Source organism: Zophobas morio, unplaced genomic scaffold (genome assembly GCF_036711695.1).
Source record: "Zophobas morio isolate AGI-343-1 ecotype UQ-CSIRO unplaced genomic scaffold, CSIRO_AGI_Zmor_V1 ptg000076l, whole genome shotgun sequence".
In the NCBI taxonomy this organism is placed as follows: Eukaryota; Metazoa; Arthropoda; class Insecta; order Coleoptera; family Tenebrionidae; genus Zophobas; species Zophobas morio.
Genome location: NW_026972181.1, coordinates 2,131,698 through 2,152,626, shown reverse-complemented (window position 1 = coordinate 2,152,626; position 20,929 = coordinate 2,131,698). Strand labels below are relative to the sequence as shown.

The following is a 20,929-nucleotide window of genomic DNA, read 5'->3' as shown; positions in this document are numbered from 1 at the left end:
TGCGCTTGTTCTGCTGGAACGCGTTTGCGCAATGTGCAACATATACATATTTTCTGTTGTTGTTGGTGGTTCAAAAAGTATTTTCTGTAATTTCATGGTGTTTGTTCTATTATGAATTGTGATTATCGGTACTGCGATAAATTCAGAATAGTGTAGTAAATACCGTTTTGTCAAGAAAACAGTACTAATTCTACATAACCTCACTTCTACAAGCAATGCAGAAAATGCAATTTCTCAACACGTAAGTATATTTAAGAGGTTTAATATTCCTGAATATAAGCACATTATGAATGTAGAAACAAAATGATGAATGTCCGGGCGCAACCAAAAAAAAGAAGAAATCCAGTTAGAAATTGCGAGAGATACGCAGAAATTGAATGAATTGGTAAGCATTTATTATTCTTATTATTAACTCCTAGTATTTATAAACTAGTTAGTTTCAGACTGATAATAATGTTTATTTTCCAGGAAGAGAAGATGTAAAAAAACATGTAGGTACCTATGCAATTTTGAAGAAATTATTAATAATGAACCAAATTGCTTTCAAGTTTTCAGGGCAAGGAAAAAATAAGCTCTCTTTTAGTGAACTCACAATTAACAAGGCTACAATATGTAAAGTTATGTGATTTCTTAAAAATTACGAAATTTGTAAGTTAATTTAATTGTAGGTACCACACGGAAACGTCACAAAAACGCCACAACTGCTGAAATTTAAAAAATGGTAGGACCTCATTAAGCGCAGACAAAAGCAAGAGTGAATTCTCATCGAAAAAAACATGAGGTATGATTTTTTTTATTTTAATTAATTATATCGCTTTTCAATGAATCGGTTATAGAGCAAATAATTATTAAATAAATATTTCTGTATAACGATTGAAATGTAGCAGAACATTGTTATTTCCATTGACAATGTATTTTTATTTCATTGTAAGTTGGCAGTGTATTTTTATGTTTAAAAAATTTATATTGTGTTTCAAATCAGGTGATTTTTTAAATTTCTGCCCATGAAGCTTATGCCAGCAGTTTCAGTTTCACTGCTGACATAAGCAGTGAAACTGAAAAAAAAGCAGAAATTAAAAAAAATCACCCGGTACAAATTTTCAACGAATTGGTTCTAGGACAAATAATTTTTAAATGTATAAATATTGCCGCAACGTTTCAAATACACTTTTATTTCCAGTGACAATGTATTTTTGTATTTAATAAATATTATATTGTATTCCATACAAGTTTTTTTTATATCCATACCCCCTTTCATATGAAGAACATTTATTAAATGTTCTGAACTAAATAAGTATTAAACATTGAAAATAAATATATATTCAATATTTAAAACCAATATTGATTTTTAAAAAAAAAATCTGTCGTTACCCATATTATTTCAATGTTAGAACTTCAATATTGATTACATATAAAATGTTACTGGGGTTCCGGCATGCAGCGAATTTCTCCAGAAAACAAATGAACAGAAATATGATACGTTGAAGAGATTGAGACGATGTTTCAACTGTTTGGGTGCTCATAATCGAAATGAATGTCAATCTCGTAAAATTTGTCGTATTTGTCACAGCTGCTTGTGGACTCCGTGTTACACCAGGAGTCCAAGGTGGATACCTCCGAAACTAGTACTTCTCCCTCTGTAGAGGAAAGAAAATCTCCCGTTGTGTTTTCGTGCAAGACCTCAGCGGAGCGCAACACTGTTTTACTAGCGACTGTGACAGCCCAGATCCAAGACTGTAATGGAGATTATCACAAGATAAGAGCTGTGGTTGATCCCGGCTCTCAAGTATCAGTGACGGCGCAACATTTGGGATTAAAAAGAAGCAGATCTCCCATTGAAGTTACTGGCATCGCCAGTTTTCCTGTCCGAACTCAAGGTCTCATTCGTACCACTCTACGCTCTAGAACTCGTGCTGATGTCGTAAACGTTCACGCTGTTGTACTTTCGGATATTCCTAATAAATTTCCTAGTCAGACGTTACCTTCTCACATTAAGGATCAGTTCAGTCATCTAACGTTAGCTGATGAAAACTTCCATCAAGCTGCTCGAGTTGAATTCTTAATTGGAGCAGATCTATATCCTCACATTTTATGTAATACGCAGCCTAATGTTATTCAAGGACAACCCTCTGCCATTGACACAATCTTTGGATGGATAATTATAGGCTCGATTTCATCTTCAACAAATTCCCCCTTGTGTTCTCTTCTCACATGCACCGATTCTCTTGATGATACCGTTCGTAAGTTTTGGGAAACTGAGACTCTCGCTGATAACCTTTCAGTCTCCAATCCTGAAGATGACTTTTGTCAAGCTCATTTCAAGGACACGCACTATCGCGATCGTTCAGGCAGATATGTGGTATCAATGCCAGTCCGTGAGCAGCGCTCGCCGCTTCTCAGCAACCGAGAGACAACTCTGAACACTTATCTCAAAATGGAAGCTCGAATGTCTCGGCGTCCCCAACTCAACGCTGCTTATATTACTTTTCTCCAAGAATACCGCGATCTCGGACATATGCAACTAGCCGCACAACCTTCCATGTACGTAATGCCTCATCATTGTGTTCAAAAGGAAACTAGTTCAACTACCAAAGTGCGAGTTGTGTTTAACGGATCCTCCCCTGACTTAAACGGGACAACGCTTAATCAGCAACTTCTGCCCGGTCCTAAGCTACAAATGGATTTGAGCCACATTCTCATGAATTTTCGCCTTCATGCTATAGCAGTCACAGCGGATATTCAACAGATGTATAGACAGATTTGGTTGAATCCAAAGCAACGTTATCTCCAGTACATATTCTGGAGGCCAGATCCCGCTTCTAATGTGCAGGAGTATGAGTTAAAAACAGTGACATATGGTTTAGCACCATCAGCATATTTTGCTCAACGTGTCCTTCTCCAGCTCGTCGAGGACGAAGGGCATGAGTTCCCATTGGCAGTACAAGCTATCACAGAAAGCACCTATGTGGACGATATTGCGCATGGTGTCTCTACAGTTGAGGAAGCGAAGTCGCTACAGTTACAACTCGCAAACCTACTCAATCGTGGCGGTTTCCAGCTGAGAAAATGGGTTAGTAATGATCCAATTGCTCTAGATCATGTTCCAGGACAGCATCGTGAATCTCCGTTGAATTTCTCAAGTGACGATCCTTCTATTAAGATTCTTGGATTACGGTGGGATCCTCGGTCTGATACTTTCACCTATTATGTACAAGAATTTGATTCTCAAGTTACCAAGCGCACTGTTCTTTCTTATATCGCTCGAATCTTTGATCCCATGGGGTGGTTATCTCAAATTGTATTTTGGGCTAAGCATTTTCTGCAACAGATATGGATCTCTAAAGTGGGCTATGATGATATCCTGCCGCCTTTCCTATCGGAGGCTTGGGGAAGGTTTTCTTCTCAAATGCGGTGTCTACGCGCACTTAAAATTCCTTGATACATTCTCCAAAGTTTGCCACGTTTGCTCTTGGTGGGATTCTCGGACGCTTCCTCTAAAGGATACTCCGCTTGCATCTATTTACATGCGTATGATTCCAGTAGCACTTGTAGCAATTATCTTTTGAAGGCCAAGAACAAAGTGGCACCCCTCAAGACATTGACTATTCCTCGATTGGTACTCTGTGGAGCGTTGTTATTATCTAGACTACTTCGTGATGTGATTAAATCTCTTAAAGCCGTAAGATTTGAAAATGTTCATCTCTATACCGATTCTCAGATTGTCCTTGCATGGCTCCACACCTCTCCTCATCTTCTCAAAACCTACGTGGCCAATCGTGTAGTTCGCATATTAGAGCTTACATCTCTTCACCAATGGGCACACACAGTGTCGAATCAAAATTCAGCCGACTTTGCGTCTCGAGGATTATTTCCCGAAGAGATCATGGATTGTCATTCCTGGTGGAATGGACCAGATTTTATGCAGAATCCGCCGTCCAAGTGGCCCGTAAGAGACGATAATTATGTCGCACCCGAAGAGCTCCCTGAGCGTAAAAACGATCCTATAGTTTTGCGCATCCAAGCCGACCCAGAAAATCCTCTGTATGAAGTTGTGTCACGATTTTCTTCATTTAGTAGACTACAACGCGCTTTCGCATTTATTCGCCGATGGCTACTCCGAATAAGATGTCCCGAGATGAAGGGACCACTCTCAAGCGAAGAGATGCGATACTCGACCTTATCGCTTGTGCGTCTCACACAGCAAACCCATTTTCCTCTGCTTATAGAAGAGTTGCGTTCCAAAGGTCACACCACAACTCCATTAAGGAAGCTGTTCCCATTCTTGGATGCAATGGGTATAGTTAGGGTGGGCGGACGGCTACGACACTCCGCCCTTCCCCTAGATGCGAAACACCCTCTGCTTTTACCTCAGAAAGCTCATCTCTCGGCGTTAATTTGCGACTACTATCATCTGTACGCTTGCCACGCTGGACCTAGAAGCGTGCAGACGCTTATACAGCAGAAGTTCTGGATAATATCGATTCGATCCCTCCTACGGCAGCGCATTTTTCGCTGCATTCGCTGTTTTAAGTTTAAATCGAAACCTGTATTTCCCTTCATGGCTGATCTACCACCAGCTCGAGTTCAACCTAGCAAACCGTTTTCCTCTGTTGGCATTGACTTTGCCGGACCCTTCACGGTCAGGGAAAGTCGTCGACGTAAGGCCCACACATACAAAGGGTATCTCTGTTTATTCATATGTATGTCTACGAAAGCGGTCCATTTAGAAATGGTCTCGGAACTCTCCACGAAAGCCTTCTTAGCCTCGTTCAACAGATTCACCGCACGCCGTGGTCTACCCTCTGACATATACTCTGATTGCGGACGTAACTTTCTCGGCGCCGCTCGCCACCTGAGGGAGGTGAGTCAGTTTCTACGTTCGCACTCCTCTGAGATAACGAGTTCCTTAACTTCTTTGGAGATAAAATGGCATTTTAACCCTCCAGCCGCCCCCAATTTTGGCGGCCTATGGGAGGCTGCGATCAAATCCGCAAAGAGTCTCTTGTATCGATCAATCGGCACCTCTCTCTTAACTTTCGAAGAGTACAGCACGCTATTTTCTAAGATTGAGGCGGTATTGAACAGCCGTCCCTTATGTGCCGTCACCTCTAACCCAGAAGACGCTGTAGATTACCTAAGCCCTGGACATTTCTTAGTCGGCAGACCGTTATTGCAACCTCCTGAAGCTCCCTTGGAGGACAACTTGAATTGGACCTGTCGGTGGCAACTACTCTCCCAGCTGTATCAGCGGTTCTGGAAGAGGTGGTCTACGGAGTATCTCCATACTCAACTCCAACGTCAGAAGTGGAATAAGGATCAACCAAACATTCAACCTGGCGCCATTGTCGCATTGTATGGCGCAGAAACTACCCCCCTTTCATGGCCGTTAGGACGCGTACAAGAGGTACATCCTGGAACCGATGGAGTCGTCCGTGTGGCCACAGTGAAAACCTCGACCGGTTTATATACGCGTCCGGTAAACAAGCTCGTGATTCTCCCAACCCAATTCTCAATGGAGAATTGAGTGAACTCTCATAATGTGCATAAAGAACTCTCTTTAATTTTCGTTTAATTTTTCGTTAAATTTTGTTAAAATTGGTGGGCGGTTATGTTCGAACAGTAAGTGCTCCATTCCGGCGCACGCGCGAGTGAGCGGAAGTAGTACGCTACTGAACGTAAAAGGTGCATGAGTGAACGGTTTTTCCTCTCGCGTGTTCCTCGTTGTACTTCTCAAAATCAGGCTACCAAGAACCAGGGGCCCCTGTCACCGCCAGCAGGATACTCCAGGTTAGTGGTACTTCTCAGTTATTCTCGGTCCTTCGCGCAAAGTTAAGTCACGGCACCCCGCGTGCACAAAGAGGATGCAGAACCAGGTGCTAAGAAAATCGTACTACCTTGCCACTGCCAACTCATGCTGCATGATGAAATAATCATTGGCAGAAGATTTCCATGCAAAGAAGATGAGAAGGAAATAACCATAACGCATATTTTACCGGCACCGTGGTCGACAGTAGGGGCCATGGTAATTAACGATTTTGAAAAAACAGTGCCGCTACACTTTGACTCCCTGAAAACTTGCCTCAACGAGAATTGGACACTGACAATACCACACGTAAATTTAACCTCACCGATCGAGAAATTGGCGGATGTATATAGAAGGATAAAAGTGCATCAGGAGGATCACGACTGGACGAACACCTACACAGTACATGGGGATTCTATGATGTTCATCTGGAATTGTGTAGGCTGCTGCTCCAGGAGCGCATGCGTATACAATCAAGTAGTTTTGACGCTCATGTGTATTGCCATACTTGTATTCGTAGGATACATAGGGTTTAAAATGTGTAAAAGCGAGGGACTGGAAGAAATAGGGACAACCCTAGAAAAGTTGAAAGTGTAAATGAAACCAGTGTGCCCTTGCAGACAAGAGGACGGCAAGTGAGTTTGTCAGAGGGGCGTCTAGAGTTGGGAGAAGAGGCTTTCCTAGAATTAAGTTAATGTAAGTTGGTAATGAAATGGGGATCAAAATTAAAGATCCAGTAGATGTAGATTTTAAGTTTAGATATAGGTACATTTTTATTGTAACGAATTAACACAATTTTCTTTTATATCGCATGGGGTGCCACAACAAGAGTCAAACGTCAACGTCCTGAAAACATCGAACTATCCTAGTGGTAGGCCACAGGGAGGAGTAGGATCACGCAGTCACGCTAGAATTTGGAAAAATTTGAACATCACCCCTTTCAAGGAGAGGAAGAGACAATGTACGCCGACAGCACTTTCCACAAGTATGTCAAAGGACCAACAATGACAATGGACTCGGCAGACAAGTAGAGAAATAACGTCAATGAGCCCACATGTGAGATGAGCGACCCATATTTGACAACAAACCAAGAAGAATCCGATCCTATAAGCAATTCCTTTCTTGTTGAAAAATCATTCCTTTTTTACAAGACGTAAAGATCCTTCCATATGATATCCTATGGTCGCCATTCTATCCATTGGTCCAGACTTTGAAGAAGAATCGAAGTGGGAGTGCGTAGCACGAGATTCCTGAACAGAGCTGAAAAAAGACGGAAAGAACTTGGACTGGCAGATGATCCGAACGAATCCCGACTGGTCGAAACTAGTGATAGTGGAAAGGAAGCGACGTGAGTCAGAGCGACTTGCAGAAATTAAGTGGCATCCCCACAGTGGAAAGAAGAGCGGAATTAGGGTAGAATTGTAAGATGTTAGGGTAGCCTAGTTTTAGGAAATTATTGTCGGGACGACAATCTTGAAGGGCGGGCAAATGTCACAGTTAGCAACAAGTTACGAAACCGATTTGCCCCCAAAAAGTAAGTTTGGCTGATGCTTGGGCCAGCAGAAGGAACTTGGAGAGTGGCAAATCGAGGACAGGGAGTGACAGTGAGAGTTAGAGACTGTGACAGTGTGGGTCCCTTCAAGACTGCCAATGACAACTGTAATGATTAAGTAAGTACCAACTCCATATACTTAGTTTTGTAGGTAGTAGGTAATAAATCATAGAATATGAGACAAATGTTTTTATATAACAACCCTAATGGTCACAGGACGTGACAATATAAGTTAAAATAAAAATATTTCGAATGCTGTTAGTACCAATGTAAACAACACTTATGCAAATAAACTGGCTGCACCTACGCAAATTAAAGTGATGATCAAACCAAAAGTGGCACAAAAATCATTGCAAACGCAAGAGGACTTACTGCGAAATGTTAATTTGGTGAATTCAAGAAGTGTGAAATTTGGTGGTATTATTGTAGGATACAGTGATAGTAAAAATTCAAAAAAACTTAAACAACTAACTGAGGACAAACGTTCTAGTGATTATGAAGTATTTGTACTGAGAGTTGAACATCCTAAAATTAGAGTCGTGGGCATTTCATCATGTCTCGACAAAGAGTGATTCATGAATTACCTGAAGTCACAGAACAGTGAGTTACTTTCTGAAGCAACGAAGTATCGATTATTAAACTTTTGGTCATTAAAGAAGAACAATAAAATATTTCAGGCAACTATACAGATATGGAAACATCCAAGAAAGTGATGAATGTTGGAGGATTATATCTGCAAGGAGATACTACGGTCACTCCTTGTTTTAGGTGTAACGGATTCAATCACTCCAAAGTTAAATGCCCAAGATCAATTGTCTGTCCCTGCTATAATTGTGGCATTGTAGGTGATGTAGCTCGTGATTGCATGAAACCCAGAGATGAGAAGCTGTGTTTTGGCTGCAAGGAGACAGGCCACGTGAAACGACAGTGTCCAAACGGCCCAGGAGTGCCGCGAGAGGGAGTCAAACCTAACGGCAGAGCAATTAATAGTTGAAAACTCAAGTAAGAATGAGGAAAGCAATGCTGATAGATATTGCCGGGAGGTAATTCTGAACGGTAATTTGAAAGTAATGACATTTATCGATCCAGGCAGTGCTGTGTGTACTGTAACGAAAGAGGCTGTGCGAAAATATCACATCCAATGTTTGCCATCGAGTCAGAATCTCCGAGGCTTTGGGATGCCACAAGTGATATCTAGCCAGTGGGGTGCGAGATTGACACTCAAGATAGATGAGGTTGAAAGAGAGACTGAGTTTGTTGTAGTACCAACTGCAGCTCAGTCAATGGGCTTTTTGATTAGCCGAATCTTGACAGATGCGCCAGATGTTGCTTACTTGAGTTTACTATCAGAACGTGCGAGGACTACGAACTAAAACAAAGGAAATTTACTCTACAAGTGATGTTAAATATGTCTTAGCGCTGACGGAAACATGGTTAGACTATAGTATTAAAAGCTCGGAACTTTTTTCTAGCAACGTACTTGTTTTTCGATCTGACCGTAAATTTGAGTGCTCGGGGAAATCGCGTGGTGGTGGTGCTCTGTTGGCGATTAAAAGCAATTTAAGCTGCTCTTTGGTCGATACTAAAGCAATTTCGGTAAATATGATAGATGCTGTGGCATGCAAAATTTTACTCAGTACTTGTACATTACAAATATTTTGTATCTATATTCCCCCTAAGACTCCTGTTATTGATGTAGAACTATTTTTAGATATGCTATGTGAATTTTGCTCTCAAATGGATCAAGTGTTAATTGTAGGAGACTTTAATTTTCCGGAATTTGCAAAATGTTTGAGTAAAGTAAATACTATTTACACTAATTTCATGAATTTCTTAGATTTGCGCCAGTGTAATTACATATTGAACTCGCATAAGGTAATGTTAGATCTAGTATTTACTAATGTAGGTAAGTGCGCTGTCTTCAAAGAAGATGAGCCCATTTTAAGGGAGGATAGTTATCATCCGGCTTTTGTTATAAATATAATTCTTAAGGAAGCGCTGTTCGTCAATTTTTCAAAACATTCAGGTCATAATAACTACAATTTTCGCAAAGCAAATTTTCCGGTTCTATACTCTAGCTTATTTGCTACAGATTAGTCCTTATTATTGTCACAGTCACAAAAATATGTAACCTAGTTACGATGGGATTGCCAAACACCCTGCTCGCGATATGATTCCATCGAGGCCATGGAGTGTCGACACATACCGACAGTAGGGATAGTTGCTGACACTACAAGGGCTTCGTGGGGTTGACGAGAGCGGGTGGACGGCAGTTGGGTTGTGGCAAGAGAAAGAAAAAGAACCTGTGACATGTTTCTCCCAACAAAACAGTAAGTAGTTTTATTGTATTTGAATTATTATCAATAGAAATAACGTAAACTCACGAACTGGGCTTTTTTACCCCGCTCTACCAACCCCTTAGAACACCTCAGTCGTGACATATGGTGGAGGCGCCGGGCAGTGGTGACTAAGTTCCTCAATCAGTCGTTCCTTAGTAACATTGGTCCGTGCAGCTTATCTTCCTCAAATCGGGGTAGAAAGTACAATTTGTCACTATGTGGCTGTATTGGTAAAGTCCTAGTTTTTCAATTTGCTGCCAAAAATAGAGTGCGATACTCGATTCAGCAACTTTGCTAAAAAGAACAATAATAAGTGCGGGTAATGTATTATTAGGATCGGGCCTCATAATTGAAAGTTCGCACGATTAGTGTCCCAAAAGCTCCAGCTGATACTTTGTCTTGTGCCTTCGTGTATGGGATAAGGGCAAACAGACACAGATGCACATACCTACGGAAACGAATATTAATATCTTTAATTCTTTTTTTTTTTTTTTTCCTAGGAGCCCCTACTTTATTCCTTTTAGTCGCCTTTTACGACACGCAGGTGCTACGGTTGAGGAATTCTTGTATACCCCCGTCAACAGGGTATATGTTTTTTCGAGCGTTCTTATTTTTCGTCGGATGCGCCGTTTCCCGTCCACGGATCGTTATACGGTAATATCCTCCCCACGTGTACGACTTCTTTTTTAGATCGTTTATCCAATTTTTGCACCTCATAATCAACGTCGCTTAATTTTTTTGTAATATAATATGGGGCAAACCACCGCAATAATAATTTTTCACTTTTCCCGACTTTTCGAACAGGAGTAAATATTTTAACTTTGTCTCCTACCCGAAATTCTACGTGACGATGTTTTTCGTCGTACCGCTTTTTGTCGATGTTTTGTTTTAATCGAATATTATCCACCGCCATGTTCCTAACCGCTAACGCTTTTTCCCTAATATTTATTATATCTAGATTTTCAATATTCTTTCTTAGACTAGTTTCGGACGGAAGTACTGGTTCGCGACCGTAAACTAACATGAAAGGTGATAATTTAGTCGTATCTTGACGAGAGGTGTTATATGCGAAGGTCACGTGTGGAAGAAACTCGTCCCAATCGGTTTGGTTAGTGTTTGTATACATCGCTAACATGTCGGCCAATGTCTTATTAAATCTCTCTGTCAGTCCATTACAGCTAGGGTGATATGCCGTGGTAAATTGACGATTTGTACCCATTATTCTCAACAATTCGCCTATAAGCTCTGATCGAAAATTTGTCCCGCGGTCACTCAAAATGTCTCGAGGAGCCCCGTGTCTCGTTATTATATTCTCTAGCATAAACTTTGCTACTGAGCCCGCTTTGGCGTTTGGTAAGGCTTTAGTTTCCGCCCATCGTGTCGCATAATCTGTCGCTACAATAATAACCGTTTTACCGTTTCGGCTCCTGCGAAAAGGTCCAAGAATATCCACCCCGACCTTCTCAAAAGGAGTCGCTACCGGAATCGGATGTAGTAACCCGGGTGGTTTTTGATTTTGTGCTCCCTTACGTGCCTGACAATCTGGACATCCTTTTACAAATTTTTCTATGTCCGACTGCATTCTATCCCAGTAGTAGCGGCTTTTTATTTTGTGATTCGTCTTGGCAATTCCCAAGTGCCCTGCTAACGGTTCTGAATGGTGTGCAAAAAGAATTTCGTGTACGAGATGTTTTGGGATAACTACCAGATCATCGTTGTTAATTGCGGTCGCGTTTTTTTTTATGCAGAATACCGTTCACCAGTTTAAAATTTTTTGATTTTTTTCTTAAAGAAATGGTTGATGGAGTATTCTCAGGATCTTCAAGTATTTGAATTAGATGCTTCACATCGGGATCTTTGCGTTGCTCAAGAACAAGATCTTGGTTTACCAAGAGGAAAGTAGGTATGTCAAAAAGATCTACTTCGTCTTTGGGCGCCTGAGACACCGGGTTCCGTGAGAGACAATCCGCATCGGCGTGTGCCTTACCGTTTTTATAAACTACCTCATAGTCAAATTCTTCTAATTTGATAGCCCACCGCGTTAGTCTACTCGTTGACTGGTTGGAATTTTTTAGATAGCACAGAGCGTGGTGGTCTGATTTCACAATAATGGGACGCCCGTAGACAAAATGTCGGAAGTGCGTTAAACCGTAAAGAACAGCCAGCGCTTCTAATTCCGTTATAGAGTAGTTTTTTTCCGCACTGGTAAGTGTTCTACTCGCATATGCTATTGGGTGCATTTGACCCCCGCTTTCTTGTAACAAAATTACGCCTAATCCCTCTTTTGACGCGTCCGCTCGTAATTCGCAGCCGATTTTCGGGTTAAAATGTGTTAACACCGGGGATCCGCAAAGTTCCGTTTTGAGGCTATTGAATGCCCTTTCCTGATCTGTTTCCCACTTGAATTTTGAATTATGTTTCAAAAGCTTGTGCAGAGGGCTAGCTATTTTGGAGAAATTACCTATAAATTTTCGATAATAATTTGCAAGTCCCAAAAAACTCTGAAGCTGTTTGATGGATTTCGGCTGCGGAAAATTTTTAATAGCAGCGAGTTTTTCAGGATCAGGTCGGATAACATCGCTACTAACAATGTGCCCTAAGACCTTTACTTGTGTGGATGCGAACGTGCACTTTTTTGTTTTCAGAGTAAGGTTAGCCGCTCTTAAACGCTCGAAAACTTCTCGCAATTTTTCTAAATGTTCTTCAAATGTTTTAGAATAAATTATAACGTCATCGATATATACAAGTACAGACGACCATTTTAAACCGCGGAAAACTCTATCTGTCAGGTCTTGAAACGTTGACGGTGCATTGCATAGACCGAATGGTAACTTGTTAAACTCAAAAAGACCGAAACCGGGCGTTATGAAAGCTGTGTATTCTTTTGAGTTTTCTTCAATTCCGAGTTGCCAAAATCCGCTAAAGAGATCAAGTGTACTGTAAAATTTTGAGTCACCAAAGTATGTCATGATCTCATCGATATTACTCAATGGGTAGCTTGACTTTTTCGTGATTTTATTAAGTTTTCTATAATCTACACAAAATCGCATTTTTTGATCGTCCCCTTTTTTTTTACGAGAACAATTGGTGAAGAATACGGGGATTGAGATGGTCTGATGATACCCTGCTCAAGCATTTCTTCAATTTGATCACCAATTATTTGGCGTTCCTTTGGTGAAACTTTATATGGTTTACTTTTTATAGGTGTATTTTCTGTTAACTGTATTTTATGTTCTACAACGTGTGTTGAACCTATTTCACTTAAATCGTTTGCAAAAACGTCCTTATATTCATCTATTAGGTCTCTGATTTGTTTTTCCTGATCAACGGTTATGTTGTTATCAAATTTAATTTCTTGATTCGGGGTTTTTTCCGTTGGTCGTTCGGTTTCTATTATTTGATTTATCAAAAGGAGCGGTTCATGGTACATGACATTTTCCAAATACGCCACGGTGGTGCCTTTAAACAGTTTTAACGCATTATGGTTCCGAGACTCCAACGTTCCTGTCTTGTAATCGTCTGAGATGTTAAATATAAGTCCTCGCTTAATCAAAAATTTATCGTTATTGACGGACTGCAAGCTGATATCGTCAGCAATGTTTTTGTTTACTTTCAGTTTAACTACAATTTTTGTATAAGGATCGATTTTATAATCTTTTGACAAAGTTAATTTTAAAACTTGTGTCGCGTCATTATGAATTTTGGCATCGAATCTTGACTCTGTTACTATGGGGGTAACTTTTTGGTGAAGATTATCTTCCACTTCCGACTCGGCGTGTACAATTACTGATTCGCGGGTTTCGGAATCTACTTTGAGTTGTTGGTTATCGTTGTGGAAAATAAATATATTTATTTGTGTGTCTTTGAAAACATAGTGAAGCATGCGATTAACATCAGAAAATTTAAGCAGACTATTTGCAAAATTTGGTTTTTCTAAATAGAGTCTCCCCACATTATATTCATGTAACTTTTGTTTTAGTTCATTCAAAGTTTCCCACAAACTGTGATAATCACCTGGTTTTATATTTAATGTTAAATTGAATTTGTCATCAGTTAGATATGTTTCATTTAGTTTTGAGTCATTGGTTTGATTATTTAATGACCATGTGACTCGTGGATAGTTTTCGTCTGATCCTGTTTTGATATTGCAAATATTACATTTGACAACTGAGTCATAAACATCGAATTTAGATTTAACATAGTGTTCATATGTCTCTTTTTCAAGGTCATTCTTGTTGTGAGTTGTAAGGAAATTGCAATCATGCGTTACGTATGTGTTTATTATTTGTTGTGGCCTAGTATAGTCTTGCCGCGTTTGCAAATTTGCCGTGTCTCGACCTAGGTTAACAATTTTCTTCAGTGTTTGCGCTATTTCATCAATACAATGTTTATAGTAGAGATTCTTGTAACATATTTTCTTTGCGTTGAAATACTGAACTGACCCACATACTGTCGATTGTGTATGTTGTGAAATATGACCTAATGTATTGAAATTAAACACGCCGTTCGTAAACGAAATTGTGTTATTTTTTAGATTAATGATTGAGTTTTCTTGACGCAAAAATTGCATGCCTAAAATGACCGGATATGGTAATCTTTCGACCACGTATGCGAAAATTTTTCTCTTGAATTTTCCAAGGGTTAGTGTAAAATATGTTGTACCCAAAATAGGAACTTTGGTATTTCCCGCAGCCAACAGAAATTTCGCTTGTTTTGACTTGCGTACTTCATTTGTCAAGACCATGTCGCTCGTAATAATATTAGTAGCCGACCCGGTATCTATAATGGCGGTTACAGTCTTATTTTCTACTTGGACTTTTAGGGTTAATATGCTAGAGTGGAAATGGTTATTATCATGATACTGAACTAATGATTGCCCCCCTTTCTGTGTTAGGACGATCGGGAGATTTAATTTCGTCGTCCTTGTTCGTTTGGGTGGAATTTTTCTTGTTTATGCCAGCAGGCACTAGCAAAGTGGCCGCTTTTCCCACAGTGGTAGCATTTTGGTCGTCCGTCAAATGTACGAGTACTCGGTAAATTGGTTACGCCCCGCCTAAAATTTTGTGGCGATGGATTTGATGAGTTATTCATTGAATTTCGTGTGTTTCCAAAATGTGGACGGGATTGTCTATTCGTCCAATGCTGTTGCGACAGCCTAGATTCCTGTGGACTTTCCGAAACAATAAAATTTCGCGTATTTCCGTAATTCGGGCGAGGCTGTCTGTTCGTCCAGCCTTGTTGTTGCGACGAGCTAGTCTCCGGTGGATTTTCGGAAATATTATCCGCCCGCCGCTCGATAGCATCGAGTTTCTCGATAATAGGTTTCAAGCCAGGTATGCTTACACCGTCGGGTTTCAAAATTTTGTAATTACTAAAATATTTGTTCAACATTCCTTTTTCGAAATATTTGATAAATCTTTGGTCCGTCATATCTGGATCTACCTCATGCGCGAGGAAAAGTAGATCAAAAAAGAATTCTTTCACACTTTCGTCTTTACCCTGTTTTCGATTTTCGAACTGCATTTCTTTATCTCCCGAGTAATCTGACATTTGGAATTCCTTTAAGAATTCTTTTTTGACGTCTTCCCATTTTTTATCCCTTTCTGTGTCTACCAGGTGTTCGTACCATCGGTTCGCTATACCGGACAAAAATGAGCCGAAATATATAATTTTGAGGTTGTTATCCCAAGCGTTGGCCACGGCAGCCCTTTCGTAATTTTTTAGGAATCGTTCTGGGTCGTCACGTTTTGGATCGAAAATTTCGGGGCTAATAAAATTCGGAATGGCTGGAGTTTTCTTACTCTCGAAAGCGTTACTGATTGTTACGTCAGCCATTTTGACTCGAGGTTTTTCGTTAGTGGGTGTTATAATAATTGGCGGGGAATTTTCCAAAATCGTTTTTGGGTCTGTGGTTTGTTCTCCGGATATATTACTTAAGGAGAGCGAATCTAAATTTACTCCAGATGCGGACGCGGTACTGTTACTGCTTTCTCCGATTTCGAATTTAGCATTGCCTTGTATATCGGAACTTCTGATTTTTGGTTTAAAAGAATTGTATTCTCGCTCTATGATGATTTTAGTTTGTAACCGAGTTATTGGACGTTGACCGAATTTATCAGTCATATGTAGCCGTATAGTTAAATTTCGGCGCCTCCACCATATGTCACGACTGAGGTGTTCTAAGGGGTTGGTAGAGCGGGGTAAAAAAAGCCCAGTTCGTGAGTTTACGTTATTTCTATTGATAATAATTCAAATACAATAAAACTACTTACTGTTTTGTTGGGAGAAACATGTCACAGGTTCTTTTTCTTTCTCTTGCCACAACCCAACTGCCGTCCACCCGCTCTCGTCAACCCCACGAAGCCCTTGCAGTGTCAGCAACTATCCCTACTGTCGGTATGTGTCGACACTCCATGGCCTCGATGGAATCATATCGCGAGCAGGGTGTTTGGCAATCCCATCGTAACTAGGTTACATATTTTTGTGACTGTGACAATAATAAGGACTAATCTGTAGCAAATAAGCTAGAGTATAGAACCGGAAAATTTGCTTTGCGAAAATTGTAGTTATTATGACCTGAATGTTTTGAAAATTTGACGAACAGTCACCACTGCCCAAAGAAATGTCATGCCTCCGAGTTATTCTCACTGAACTGAGGAAGACTTATTCATCATAACAAAAATAAAAGGTAGAATCATTCGTCCCATAATCTATTCGGAGCACTGAAACCCAAACTTCCCTCTAAATGTTCACTTGACTATGAGCGAGAAGTAATCATACAAGTTGGGTTCCCGTGCTCAGATAAGATGCCCTAATATCGTACGTTAACCATATAATCCCTGGTGGACGCTAAAATCCTTTGTCTTTAATTCGATTCACACCCATTCTCTACCCACATACTTACAATAACCAGTCCATGAACTATAATTGGTCACTAACTATCCGCCTTCTAAACTTAACAACCCCAAATCCAACAACACGTCTAACAATACTTTACAAAATCTCTCTAAGTCGATTCTTAATAGAGAAAATCAGAATTACGATCTCAAGTGAAGAGATCAATTAAAATATATATATGTATGTAAAAAAAAAATTAATTAATAATAATAATAAATAAATGTACTTCCTTAGATAATATAATAATTAAGTTAAGAAGTTAAAATTGTAAGAATTATAAGGATAATCATTAGTAGGTAGTCAGTAATAATTTTGGTTCATGTTGTTTCATGATTAATGGTTGCTCCCTGGCCCCTACATCCAACCGAGCACAAAAGGGAGGCGGGAACACCAGTCGATGGCTGTAATCCCCAGAGATCTCTGCACCTCAGTACTCTCGAGCTGTCTCATGGTGCCGGAACTTCCAGAACCGAAGCACTAAGAAGTCCAATTGCCTCTTCATTGCCTCTCAGCAGTGTGATCTTCTGGATAACCTCTTCTCTGCACTTAAAAGCCGTTGGAGGATATGCCTCAAACATTGTGTGTACTGGCGTCCTCTTCTCCGACGATGATGTCTGTATCGGCCTCAGAAATAACACTGGAAGGGATGTCCACGTTGGCAACGCGATTCTGAAAACTGGAATTTTCTGTACGTTCGCTCATTCTGCTGATATTCAACACGCTGCATTACCACCACGACTGTGCGATTGGACCTACAATTCAGATAAGCTCGTAGGGGAACGGGTGTTCAGGGTCGAGGGGTCACCCACTCCCATGTGTTAGAAGTCGGCCAGGGAAACTGTCATCATTGTGATTTGGTTGCTTTAATTATTGTTACTCTTAGAATATTTATATTGTTGTTATTAGTATTTAAGATTAGATTGTACTAAAGGAACACTGGGGTCCAGTGTTCTCTAGGGGGGGAGATATGTCACAGTCACAAAAATATGTAACCTAGTTACGATGGGATTGCCAAACACCCTGCTCGCGATATGATTCCATCGAGGCCATGGAGTGTCGACACATACCGACAGTAGGGATAGTTGCTGACGCTGCAAGGGCTTCGTGGGGTTGACGAGAGCGGGTGGACGGCAGTTGGGTTGTGGCAAGAGAAAGAAAAAGAACCTGTGACATGTTTCTCCCAACAAAACAGTAAGTAGTTTTATTGTATTTGAATTATTATCAATAGAAATAACGTAAACTCACGAACTGGGCTTTTTTACCCCGCTCTACCAACCCCTTAGAACACCTCAGTCGTGACATTATATAGTCTCACAGATGTTAATTTGGCATGTAAAACTTTTTATGATAAAATATATTGATTCTTGCGTACTGTTATGGTTTAAAAATCGAACGTTACGCCACTGAATTGTGGGACGCCGCTGGTACGCACGACGCGCAGGGAGGTCGACGTTTTAGAGTGGAAATTGACAGTTGACACCGGTATTGCCGGGATTCGGCCATTTTTTGGACGCGATGGGGAAAAGTCGTGCCAAAACTTAACTGGCGTGAATTAAACAATTCCGTTGCCATCGGCTGATGTGTTGGTGTGGGGATTAAGAGAAGAGCGTGAACTCGCCACATTCCTGTTACCGTCACAATAAAGTTACCACATTGATGTTACCATCACGTTGATATTATCGCCACATAGCTGTTGCCGTGGCATTTCTATTGCCCCGTTTTGTGTTTGTGCTGGACTCGGAGAGTAAAGCCACCAGACAGCAAAGAACCAGAGAAACTGCCTCTCATCTCTACCCCCATACGACCAGAGCACCAAAGGGGGACTGTGGAAGTCCCAGAGGGTCCGTCGCCGTGGACTGTGAAGGGGGATTGATCTAGGACAGCAGATGCTGAAGGGGGCTTAATCCTCTTGAAGGGAGGTAGAGGTTAAAGAGTAGGGATCGGGGTTCAGTACTAGTGTAAGTTATTAAGGTGATACAATTGTTACTGATATTTGTTGTATTTCGTTTGTATTGAATTTCATAGTGTGTTTAGCAATAGAATTAGTTAATATCTAAGGTTGTTTCCCTGCCAACGCCACCTTGCCGCCGACACTGTGCTTCTACGGAAAATAAGCACATAACAATACCCAAATTTACATCTGGCAGCAAAAACTTTCCCAAGTGGTATAGTACTGAATTAAGAACCACTCTTAAGTTTAAGAATAATTTTAGGCGAAAATACAAAAAATGCAAGGCTATCCATTATAAAGATGAATTTATTAGATTGCGAAAAATGGCAAAATTGCTAACTAACCGTGACTACGACGATTATCTGAACAGTGTAAGTCAATCGCTGTGTAAGGATCCAACGAAATTTTGGCACTTTGTTCGTGCTAAGAGTGGAAAAACTCGAATACCTGGTGTTCTCACGTTGGAATGCACCGAACTCTCCAACCCTTTAGATATTGTCTCAGGCTTTGCAAAATATTTTCAGAGTGTATATAACACTTCGTCTGCGGGTACTTCTGTCTCCTCTGATAGTATGGCAGTGCCTGCGTCCTGCGTACATCTTTCAAACATAGACAAACTGGATGTTGAGAAGGCTCTGCACATGCTCAAACCGAAGCACACTTTTAGTACTGATCAAATTCCATATTATCTGGTCAAAGATTGTCGTGCTATTTTAGTCGAACCCTTAACTTACCTATTTAACCTGTCGCTGAAAACTCAAACATTTCCTAATGATTGGAAATTGGCTAAAATATGTCCGGTTTTAAAGTCTGGTGACAATAGCCATATCGAAAATTACAGGCCTGTTGCTGTACTTTCAGCTTTTTCTAAGGTTTTTGAAACAGTCATTTATAATAGAATATTTCCGTCAACAAAATCTATGATTTCTCCCTATCAGCATGGTTTTTTCCCTGGGCGTTCAACTCTAACAAATCTTGTATGCTTCACACAATTCATAGCGGAACACCTTGATAAGAAGCAGCAGGTTAATTGTATATACTTGGACGTGTCTAAGGCGTTTGATACCATTAACCATTCCATTGCTCTCAGGCGGTTGGAAAATTCTTTGATTCGTATCTCTCCGACCGGAAGCAAACAGTTGTTTATAATGGATTCAAATCTTCCTATTTTTCTCAAACGTCGGGCGTACCTCAAGGCTCAACTATAGGACCATTAATATTTCTAATATACATCAACGATTTGCACTCAGTGATACGCAATAGGATCTTGTTTTATGCAGATGATATAAAGATTTCCAATGTAGTCAATGGCTTCGAAGATGCGCTATCATTGCAGGTGGATGGTGATGCTATATATGGGTGGTGCACTGACAATGATTTTGTGGTGACCATGAAGAAGACTGCAGTTTTAACATTTAAGCGCACCAACAAATCAGTTCACTTCGACTACTGCTTAAAAGGTGTGAACTTGCAACGTATAACTGAAATCCAGGATCTAGGTGTAACATTTGACAGTATCTTATCTTTCCACCCACATATAAATAATCTAGTAGCGTCTTCTCTTAAACTTTTAGGTTTTATTGCCAGAACATGTAGGTGCTTGAGTAATCCTGTAACCCTAAGGACTTTATATATAGCACTTGTACGTTCCAAGTTAGAGTACTGCTCCCTAATATGGTCCCCCTATTATGCTTATCAAAAATTAAATCTTGAAAACGTTCAGCGAAAATTGGAAAAACATTTATTTTATCTTAGCATAGGTACCTTTCCCTCTAGAGGTTTTGATCATAAGGAGCTTTTAAATTCGTGTTCACTAGATACCCTAGAATGTCGATATAAAATGTCTGCAATAAAATTTTTATATAAGGTCCTTTATAACGACATAGATGCCATTTACATAACTGGCTGCCTATGTATCAATGTACCCCGTTTACATAGTCGCTATCACTGTACATTTAATTGTCTCAGAGCTCGTTCAAATGTTCTTTTTAATGCTCCAATATATAAATTGTCGCAGACTGGTAACAGCCTTGGCGAAGAAATTGACATTTATGTGTCGCCGCTTAAGCAAATACTGCTAAATGCGCATGAAGTTTTCGCATAGTTAGTTTCATAATAGTTTAGTTTAGTTTATTACGGAAAACTCCATTTACATTAATATAGAATTAATAAAAATTTACATAAAACCACCATTTAACAATCTAAATTAATTGAAAATAAATTCAAATTAAACATCAAATTAAACATCAACTCCTAAGATAACAATTTTTAAATAAAATATAAACAATTTTTCTTCTAAATATGTATAAAGGGTTTGAGAAAATATCTACTGATCTATATCCCGCTAATATATTACCTAATTGCATCATTCTCCTAACTGCGTTGTT

General features: G+C 40.1%; 3 protein-coding genes and 2 long non-coding RNA genes across 6 annotated transcripts; all 5 read left to right on the top strand.

Annotated features, from left to right (window-relative positions):
• Positions 1–71: 71 nt before the first annotated feature.
• On the top strand, positions 72–337 carry LOC135143790 (uncharacterized). The gene is made up of 2 exons (XR_010282899.1): positions 72–241; positions 297–337. It is a non-coding gene; the product is annotated as an uncharacterized LOC135143790 (long non-coding RNA).
• A 22-nt stretch (positions 338–359) lies between these two features.
• Positions 360–1,203, top strand: LOC135143789 (uncharacterized). Of its 2 annotated transcripts, XR_010282898.1 has the most exons (4): positions 360–385; positions 469–491; positions 549–612; positions 669–1,202. It is a non-coding gene; the product is annotated as an uncharacterized LOC135143789 (long non-coding RNA). The 2 variants fall into 2 exon arrangements; XR_010282897.1 differs by having other exon boundaries at positions 469–612; positions 669–1,203.
• A 327-nt stretch (positions 1,204–1,530) lies between these two features.
• LOC135143829 (uncharacterized) lies at positions 1,531–5,524 on the top strand. The gene is made up of 3 exons (XM_064075770.1): positions 1,531–1,545; positions 1,598–3,393; positions 3,454–5,524. Exons 1-3 carry the CDS (start codon positions 1,531–1,533, stop codon positions 5,522–5,524), a joined length of 3,882 nt encoding a protein of 1,293 aa, XP_063931840.1.
• A 2,406-nt stretch (positions 5,525–7,930) lies between these two features.
• Positions 7,931–8,349, top strand: LOC135143828 (DNA-binding protein HEXBP-like). Its single transcript, XM_064075769.1, has 2 exons — positions 7,931–7,955; positions 8,033–8,349. The coding sequence occupies exons 1-2, from the start codon at positions 7,931–7,933 to the stop codon at positions 8,347–8,349; spliced, it is 342 nt and encodes a 113-aa protein (XP_063931839.1).
• A 10,516-nt stretch (positions 8,350–18,865) lies between these two features.
• LOC135143827 (uncharacterized) lies at positions 18,866–20,646 on the top strand. Its single transcript, XM_064075768.1, has 5 exons — positions 18,866–18,913; positions 18,971–19,414; positions 19,481–19,728; positions 19,806–20,201; positions 20,511–20,646. The coding sequence occupies exons 1-5, from the start codon at positions 18,866–18,868 to the stop codon at positions 20,644–20,646; spliced, it is 1,272 nt and encodes a 423-aa protein (XP_063931838.1).
• Positions 20,647–20,929: the final 283 nt, after the last annotated feature.